This window comes from Eimeria acervulina, genomic scaffold (genome assembly GCF_000499425.1).
Source record: "Eimeria acervulina Houghton genomic scaffold, Eah_scaff979, whole genome shotgun sequence".
NCBI classification, from domain to species: Eukaryota; Apicomplexa; class Conoidasida; order Eucoccidiorida; family Eimeriidae; genus Eimeria; species Eimeria acervulina.
In genome coordinates, this window is record NW_013547037.1 from 1 (window position 1) to 9,592 (window position 9,592).

At 51.6% G+C, this 9,592-nt stretch overlaps 1 protein-coding gene across 1 annotated transcript; it reads right to left on the reverse strand.

The window, feature by feature from the left end:
* Positions 1–815: 815 nt before the first annotated feature.
* EAH_00053290 (forkhead-aasociated domain-containing protein, putative) lies at positions 816–6,794 on the reverse strand (the record flags this gene model as incomplete). Its single annotated transcript, XM_013391075.1, has 11 exons — positions 816–1,012; positions 1,270–1,371; positions 1,789–1,828; positions 2,039–2,106; positions 2,395–2,495; positions 2,733–2,787; positions 3,002–3,552; positions 3,989–4,137; positions 4,433–5,297; positions 5,953–6,001; positions 6,350–6,794. 11 exons carry the CDS (start codon positions 6,792–6,794, stop codon positions 816–818), a joined length of 2,622 nt encoding a protein of 873 aa, XP_013246529.1.
* Between the last annotated feature and the right edge of the window lie 2,798 nt (positions 6,795–9,592).

The following is a 9,592-nucleotide window of genomic DNA, read 5'->3' on the forward strand; positions in this document are numbered from 1 at the left end:
CAAGAGAAGACCCCAAGAAGAGCAGCGAAGCGTCAAGAACAATATGAAGGAGACAAACAAAAGCAAAGAAAATGTTATAAACCCTCAGAGACCCCACTGAACTCTAAAATGCATTAAATTAAACCCTCATAAACCCTAAACCCTAAACCCTAACAAACCCTTACGGAGGGTTTGTTAAACCCTAAACCCTCCTTAAAACCCTAACAAGCCCTCCCTACTAAGCCCCACGAATCGCTCTAGAAAACCCTAAACCCCCAACCCTAACCCTCAAACCCTAAACCCTAAACCCTAAACCCTAAACCCGAAAGGGAAGGAGAAATAGAAAACGAACCTGAAAAGACACTCCACTGAGCCACCGCTCAACTTTTAGGGGCCTCTTTAACTCCAGCAATGTGCCGAATTTACTCCTTTGATCTTCTAGATAAAACCCCCCCTAAACCACAAACCCTAGCAAACCCTAATAAACCCTCATAAACCCTTCAGTCCTAAACCCTAATCACTAATACACCCTAATAAACAAAGGAATTAACCCTAGTAAATATATTTATCCTACTCGTAATAGTAAATATATTTATCCTACTCGTAAACCCTAGCAAACCCTCCTAATAAAGACGCCCAACAAACCCTAGCAAGCCCTCACCATAAACCCTCATAAACCCTAATAAACCCTCATAAACCCTAATAAACCCTAATAAACCCTCCCAAACCCTAAAAACCCATCAAAACCCTCCCTCTAAACCCTAAACCACCGTCTGCCCTAACCCGTCTTCCGCAAGCGTGCACTGCAGTGTACAGTCCGCATTAGGGTTTAGGGTTTAGGGTTTAGGGTTGGGACATGCCTGCTGGTGGCGAATAAGAGCGTGAAACCTCGAGACCGATATATCACTCAGACGAATATCAGAGTCGTGGCCTCTGCCCAGCCTCGCAACCTTCCTATTTGAGAGGGATACAACATGCAACCCCCGAGGAGGCGCCGAGCCCCCCCCCGCACTTGGCTGAGTGCTCCGAGGCTCTAAACACACAAACCCTAAACCCTAAAACACCCCAAACCCTAAACCCCAAACCCTTAACCCGATACCCTACACTAAGCAACGCCACCAACCAACCAACAATATCACGCCACCGCCATGTCCCCAGCTAGCTAGCTAGCTAGCTGGCTAGGCAAGTGGCTAGGCAGCTCGGTAGGCAAAGCTAGCTAGCTGAATAGCTAGCTAGCTAGCTAGTTGCTAGCTAGCTAGCTAGTTGCACAGCTAGCTGCTGGGGGCGTACCTAATATAAAGTAGGGGAACTGAGGCCTGGGTATTGCGAAGAGCTCAATAACTTTTCTATTAGCCTCCACCAAAGACGGATACGGCGCCTTGCACAGCTCACCTGCAGCAGCAGCAGCAGCAGCAGCAGCAACAGCAGCAGCAATGGCGATAGCAGCAGCAATGCAAGCAGCAACAGCAAAAGCGACATAAGCAGGGGCAGAAGCAACAGATGCTTCAGGTATGAAGCTGTAGCGTAGCTTCTGCAAAGTCGTGTTGCCTAGCTAGCTAGATATGCGGTTAGCTAGCTAGCTAGCTAACTAGCTAGCTATATAGATAGATAGACAGGTGACTACCTAGCTAGCTAGCTATATATATGGATATGTGGCTAGCTAGCCAACTAGCTGGCTAGCTAAACAGACAGAGTGATAGACGGGTAGTTAGCTAACTAGCTAGCTAGCTAGCTTGCTGGCTAAATGGATAGATAAAGAGATAGGTGGCTAGCTAGCTAGCTAGCGCGAGAGATGCAAAGGGGCCTCACAGTCCAAAGAGCGGAGGAAATATCCAACCGTAGAGCCGTCCTGAAAAACAAACCCTAAACCCTAAACCCTAAACCCTAAATCACCGCGCATCAACCGCCAGCCCCGACACCCCCGAGCAAGAAGCCAAGGGCTTGAGGTTTCTAGACTAGATAAGGGTTTAGGGTTTAAGTCGAGAGGAGGGTTTAGGGCTTTATATTTGGTTCAGCTGAGGGTTTAGGGTTTTCGTTGAGGTGAGGGTTTAGGGTTTACATTGCGAATGTTTAAGCGGCCCTCCATCCAGGTGCGTAGGCACTGCAAATGCACAAACTGCATGCTGCCTGTACACCGCAGCAGCAGCAGAAGCAGCAGCAACACGAGCAGCAGCAGCAGCACAACAGCAACGCAGACGACAATGATTACAGCAGTCTAAGGTTTTAGTTTAGGGTTTTTTAGCATGCCCGCGGCCCAAACCCTAAACCCTAAACCCTAAAGACATGTATCTAAAGGGTTAGCGGCGTACATGAGGGTTTAGGGGTTGTGCATGGGTTTAGGCCTTGTGAGGGTTTAGGGTTTGTGAGGGTTTAGGGTTTATGAGGGTTTAGGGTTTATGAGGGTTTAGGGTTTACCTTTGCAGCGACAAGGAGCGACAAGAGGGTTTGTATCGGGGTTATCATCTTCTGCTGCTTCACAAAGACAAATGCGGCAGGCGGGCCTAGAGAAGAGACTGCTGCAGCAGCAACAGACACAGCAGCAGCAGCAGCAACAACAGCAGCAGATGAATGCTCTGCTCGTCAAGCACAGCAGCAGCAGCAGATATAGCAACAATAGCAGCAGCAGAAGCACAAGCAGCAGCAAGAGAAGCAGCAGCAGCAAGGGTAGTAGCAGCAGCGAGGCAAACGAACAGCAGCAAAGGCTCGCTGCTGCTGCTGCTGCTGCTGCTGCTGCTGCAGCGCCGCAGCCTCACCTTCGGCTGGCTCTTGCATCAGCACTAAGGGGGCGCATTCCCCCAGTTGAAGCCCCTGCAGCAAGCAAACAAAGCCGTCCAGCAGCAGCAGCAACTGCAGCACCAACTGCAGCAGCAGCAGCAGCTACAGCAGCAACAGCTACGCCAACAACAGCTACAGCAACAGCTGCAGAAGCGGCTACAGCCCAGGACCGGAACACAGTTTCCTCTCCTTCCCTAACCCTAAACCCTAAACCCTAAACCCTAAACCCTAAACCCTAGACAGTCACCATCAGCTGAGTGGTTTGCTGCTTCTCCAGCGTCGTAGAAAAGCTCAGCTCCTACACCAGAGCCCTTCGGAGTAAGGAGACAGCCTTCAGAGACACAGCGAGAGAGGGGCCCTGCGAGAGCAGCTCTGCTGCCTGCTGCTGCTGCTGCTGCTGCCACGGCCCTCAAGGGAGACCCTGGAGGCAGCGCCGCAGCCGCAGCAGCAGCAGCAGCAGCTGCTGCTGCTGCTGCGGCTGCGTGCGTCGCCACAGGGGAAGGCCCAAATGCCTCTCTGCTAGGCATCCTGCTGAAGACGGGTTGCTCTGCTGCTGCTGCTGCTGCTGCTGCCGCAGGGCAGCTGACGGAAGCAGCAGCAGCAGCTGCTGCTGCTGCTGCACCTTCAAGGGCTGCCGCTGCTGCGCTATCATCGCCATCTCCTGCTGCTGCTGGGGCTACTTCCTCCCCTGAATCAAACTCTGCATCTGCTGCTGCTGCTGCTGCTGCTGCTGCTGCGCTCTCCGGCTCAGGCGCCACCGTCTCGCAGTCATCGACGTCTCCCAGGTGAGGACGCTGCCTGCAGCAGCAGCAGCAGCAGCAAAAGCATCAGCATCGGCACCAGCAGCAGTAGTAGTGGCGGCAGCAACAGCATCTGCAGCATCAGGAGTGGTTAAGTCTTTTGTCTGTACGTGTGTCTAGCTGGGTGCGTCTGGGCTTGAGTGTGCGTGTGTAGCTAGTTATCTAGCTAGCTGGCTAGCTAGCCACAGAATTAGCTGCCTAGCCGCATGGCTAGCTACCTAGCCCCATAGATAGTTTGGTAGCTAGCTACCCACGCAGCAAGCTAGCTATCTAGCTAGCTAGCTAGCTAGTTAGTTAGCCGGCTAGCTAGCGACACAGCAAGGTAGCTGCTAGCTAGCCACAAAGCAAGGAAACTGCTATCTACCCAGAGAGCGCAAGCTAGCTAGCTAGCTAGCTAGCCGCGAGTATGCATGCAAGTGCAGCACAGATGATACCTGGCAGTAGCTTGCAGCGCTTGCTGCTGATCTAGAACAGCTTCTTTTACTTTGAGTCTGTATCTGCCTAACTTTATTACATCTCCTTCACTCAAACGGACGCCGCCGCTGTCTCGCAAACTGCGCACCACCAACCATACCTTCTCCGCCTGCAGCAGCAGCAGCAGCAGCAGCAGCAACAGCAGCAGCAGCAGTAGTGTGATGAAGCAGCTAACGATCATTAACATCAACAAGCAAGCAGTAGATAAGACCGCAGATGCAGATAAGCCAGCAGCACTAGACGGAGCAGCAGCAGCAGAAGCAGCAGCAACAGAAGCAGCAGCTGCTGGAAACTCAACGAGAGCTAAGCCAGCTGCTGCACTTACTGCAGCAGCAAATAAGGCAGCAGCAGATGCAGCAGCAAATGAAGCAGCAGAAGAAGCAGACAAGATAAAAAGCGTTTACGGGGCAGAGGAGAGCTGTGGTGAAGAACAACAAATCTCTGCTGCTGCTGCTGTTGCTGCTGCTGCAGCTGCAGCTATTCCTGCTGCTGCTGCTGCTGCTGCTGCTCACCTCAGCCTGGCTTGTTGAAGAAGCTGTCCGGGCCCCACGCGCTCCTGCTGAGCCTGATCGTGCTGGCGGGTCTGATGCTGCCGCTGCAGCAGGAGCTTCTGCTGCTGCTGCTGCTGCTGCTGCTGCTGCACCCCGAGCAGCAGCCGCTGCTTGTGCTGCAGCAGCTGCTGCAGCTGCTGCTGGAAACGAAGTGTAACAGCCGCTGTTGTTTCGGTGGGTCTCTCCATCTTCGTCTGCCTCTGCTGCTGCTCCTGTCCTCTCTGTTGCTGCTGTTGCATGCGCTGCACTTGCTGCTGCTGCTGCTGCTGCTGCCGCTGCTGCCGCTGCTGCTGCTGCGTTCTCATCTCCACCGTTGGATGCAGGCGATGCCCCCCAATTCTGATGCTCTTGCTGCTGCCGACCTGCTGCACCTGTTGCGCCCGCTGCTGCTGCGTCTGCTGCTGCTGGCTCCAGCGCAGGCTGTCTCTGCTGCTGCTGCTGCTGCTGCTGCTGGCGTGTACTGAGCTGCGCTGCAGCTGGTGGCGCAGGCGTGTCCGCAACACCAGGAGCAGCCGCAGCAGCAGCAAGAGGAGCAGCAGGAGTAGCAGCAGCAGCAGCAGCAGCAGCAGCAGCAGGAGGTGGAGGCAGCACGCAGTAAGCCCCGTCTATCCATGTAATCCTCAGCAGCGCTTTTGCTTCTGTTGCTTCTGCTGCTCTTGCCTGCTGCAGCAACCCCACAGCTTCTTCTTCAGAAGAGACAGATACTTCGCCCGCTATTCTAATGCAGCAATATGAATCATCTGCAGCAGCAGCAGCAGCAGCAGCAGCAGCAGCAGACACCGCAACGCATAAGAAATAAACAAATACAGAAAAATGCATGCATGCATGCAGAAACAGACGGGTATATACACCGAAGATCTACCCCTCAAACAAACATTTAACAATAAATGTAGCACAGCAATAATGCATGCATGCATGCAGCAGCAGCAGACTAATGCATGCATGCGTGCATACAGCAGCAGTACACAAATGCATGCATGCATGCATGCAGCAACATACGCAGGCATGCATACAAAGACAGAGATAAAGACAGAGAGGGACGGAGACAGAAACGAAGACAGAGACAGATACAAAGACAGACGGAGACAACAATAAAAAAAATACAGACAAAGACAGAGACAGATAAAGAGAGACAGAGACAGAGACAGAGACATAAAGAGACGGAGACACAACGAAGAAAGAGAGACAGAGACATTAAGAAAGAGACACAGAGACATTAAGAGAAAGAGAGACAGAGACGCAGAGACGCAGAGACAAAAGGAGACAGCAGCACAGACAGAGACAGACAGAGACAGAGACAGAGACAGAGACAGAGACAGAGACAGAAACAGAGACAGAGACAGAGAGACAAAGACAAGAGTAAAGAGACGCACAGGCACAGCAACGGAGACACACGCACAAATTCTAAGCCAGCGCAACACACTGCAGCAGCAAACAGCAGCAAACAGCAGCCACCAGCAGCAGCAGCTGCAGCAGCAGCAGATTCCACCACACAAGAGAACACGCCCGACGCCTCATATCTCCAACAGCAGCAACAGCACCAGCAGCAGAAGCAGCAGCAAAAGCAGCAGCAAAAGCAGCAGAAGCAGCAGCACAATTAACCGAAGCAGCAGCAGCAGCAAGCATTCAGCAGTACTCGCACGATCAACAGCAGCAGCCAGCAGCCTAAGTAGAAGCACCAGCAGCAGCAACAACAACAACACAATCAACAGCAGCACCGGCACCAGCATCACCAGCACCAGCAGCAGCAGCAGCAGCAGCAGCACTCACGCATGCAGTTAATTCTGTATGTCTTCTTCGCAACATTTCTCGATTCATAATCAAACAAGCCGTGGCTGTCGCTCGCCCAAGTCGTGCAGTGTATATACATTGAATAACCCCTTGTCTTAGAGGGGCCCCCAGGGGGGCCCCCCGGGGGGCCCCCAAGCGATATTCCTTTTGAACCCCTTGAGACGCCATCACCTATCTCGTTGGTGCCATCGTTCATAGCTGCAAATGCACGCTGCTGCTGCTGCTGTGGCTGCGGTTGCTGCTGCTGCTGTGGCTGCGGTTGCTGCTGCAGAACAGGAACTGTTCTATCGTGGGAGACGATATTGTTGTTGTTGTTGTTGTTGTTGTTGTTGCTGCTGCTGCTGCCTTGCTCTATAGCCACAGGCCGCCCGTTGTCGTTGGGGGCCCCGGCCTGGCCTACGGTTTGGGGGGAGAGGCCCTCCATAGATAACGGTGCTGCTGCAGGAAGTAGCAGCAGCAGCAAGCAGCAACACGGCAACCCTGCTGCTGCTGCTATGCTGCAGGGGAGCTTGCTGCAGCGCAGCAGCACACAACACACAAACAAAGGGTAATAGAAGTGGTGGGGGCCCTCCAAAGGCTTAGAGCTTCGTAGAGACGTACAAGAAGCCCCAGAGTGCAGGCGTCGCTAACGACCAGAGCAGCAGAAGTTGCTGCTACACCTGTTGCTGATGCTGCTGCTGCTGCTGTCCCTGCTGCTGCTGCTGCTGCTGAGTTTATGGAGGCCCTGCAGCAGGAAGGGGGCCCCCGGGGCCTTGAGGCCCAGAAAGAACAGGGGTAAGGGGGGCCCCTGCCTGTGCAGCTGGGAGGAAGCACTGCTGCTGCTGCTGCTGCTGCTGCTGCTGCCGCAGCAAAGAAAGAAGAAGAAGAGCAGGAGAAGCAGAATAAGAGACAGCAGAACTTAAGTAGAGATAGGGATTAAGGGTGGCTAAGGAAGAGCAGAAACCAATAGATAAGCTGCTGCAGCTCGCAGCAGCAGAAGCTTGCTGAGGTCTAGAGAGAGTATAAATGCTTGAACTCTCTTCTAAAGAGTGTTTATTTGTATAAATAATTGAATTAAAATAATTATAAAAAGGGTTTATACACTCGTCACACGAAATAAACAAACAAACCTCTGCTGCTGTCTGCAGCTCTCTTGCTGCGCGGCTGCTGCCTAGCTGCAGCAACTCTGTGTATCTAAACCCTAAACCCTAAACCCTAAGCCCTAAACTCTAAACCCTAAACCCTCGATCTTCTGCGCCTTTTTGCTTTTAAAAAGATCATTCAACACACTCAACAGCCACCAGCAGGCACCTCTTCTGCCTCCTCTACCCTCTTCATCTGCTGCAGCAGCAAAAGCAGCTGCTGCTGTTGTCTTTCTTTTAAGAAAAGCAAGCAGAAGAACGCCTCAGCGTCTCTTATTCTATTCAGGTGTACATACACCCCCTATGGACTATGCGCTGTACATACACACCTATCTACCACTGCTCTTATTCGCAGTGTACACACAAGCTGGTAAAAGACAGCAAATAAGGCGCCTGCATGCACTCAGCGACATACACTCTAAAAACGAGTAATATCGTCTTAGAAGAGCTTGTAGAAGTCCTTCTCTTCTACCGAAGGTCGGCTACTTAGAGCAGGCTTACGCTGATATTGTCTACGCCTCTGTACGGGGGTGTCAGTGCATCCATCAGAAGGGGCTAAGCTAAGCTGCTGTGTGGGGAGGCCTTCCAATGAGAGCTGCATTAAGGGGTGCTGCAGCTCAGATTTGCTTTGCTTTGTCTCCTGAACAGCACTAACTTGGTGTGCCGCTCCTCGCACGACTGCTGCTGTGTGCTGTGTGGGGCCGCTGCCTCTAGAAGACTATTATCTGAAGCTCCTTCCATCTACTACACCTCCCGAAGGTCCTCTTCTAAGACCACGGGTTGTCAATACAGGTCCCCATGGAGTGTGTAGCACTGCTCAGATCAAAGAGACAAGAAACCTCTCTTTACTAGTGCTATTTAGTTCAAAGGGTATATAACCCAGCATTAAAGCTTTATTGCTGCATGCAGCACTGGCGATCCCTGTAGGCCCCACTATAAATAAATAGAAGACGACATTTTGAGCCTCTCCCCCTAAGGCCTCAACAGAAGAATCTTCTTCGCTCGCACAGTGTTCATTGATCTGGGTCTTCCCTGTGGCGGTGGAGTGGCTAACGGCTGGATGCCCTTTAGCCTTAGAATGCATGCAGTGGAAGGGCCCTATCCAGAGGGAATGTTAATACAACGAAAACAATTTATGAGGAGTGCTGTTGCCTTTGTTGATAATTTAAATAGGACAGATCCTGTATATCCGCCCCACTATAACTCAGTGCTCAGTTCTCGATGTTCTTATTATTGACGAAGAGTTGCTGGTGTTACTTGGCGTAGTCTGCTAAGTTGTCAGTACACCTGAAAATACAGCGAATCGCTGCAGTATATCTGTTTATTGATTAACGCAGTCTCTGCCATAGCCCCTCGCTGCTTATGCAGAACATTCGAGGATCGGTAGACAATGATAGGCTTAGAATGCGAGCTCAACTCAGAAATTACTCATTTACTTTATTTTTATTGCGGCGTTCTACATCGGAATAGTTCACCACGAAATAACTCTAATTATCTCATCGCTCTCCCAGTGGAAGGCCGTATGCTGCCTCAAGGAGGCACTAATGAGGTTTATGTGCGGGGACGCAATGAGAGGAAGGACTCCTTTGATCTCCTAACAACATTTGCATCATCTGCATAAAGGATAGAGGAAGTTGCATCACGAAATAAGGAGGCATAAGGGCCCTTCTCGTTTTCAACTGACCCTAAAAGAAACAGTGAACAAAGAAGAAACGCATGCACCCCGTCGTGATTTGCCCACCACGACAATTCTTTAGGAATTCCACCTAGCCAACATCAGAAAAATAGCAGAAGGAGACGCAATTGCAGGAAGGGTTGCCCTTTAGGGAGGATATTTTAGCTGGCCGGTAACTCGATAGACACCAAACGCACCTCATAGAACTCGCTCTTAAGGCATCATCGCACATTGAAGAAGAAATAGAGGGGCAAAGAAGAAGCAAAGTTCAACCGCCAAGTACAATGGCTTTGCACAAGTTGGTTCTGGTGAAGAAAAAGGATAGGAGATAGTGCTTTCCAATTATTTCAGCCTTCGATGCCCCCCATAGATGAGCTACTTGAGCGCTTGCAGGCTTGGCTTAGCAGTGCATTCATCAGTTGCCTT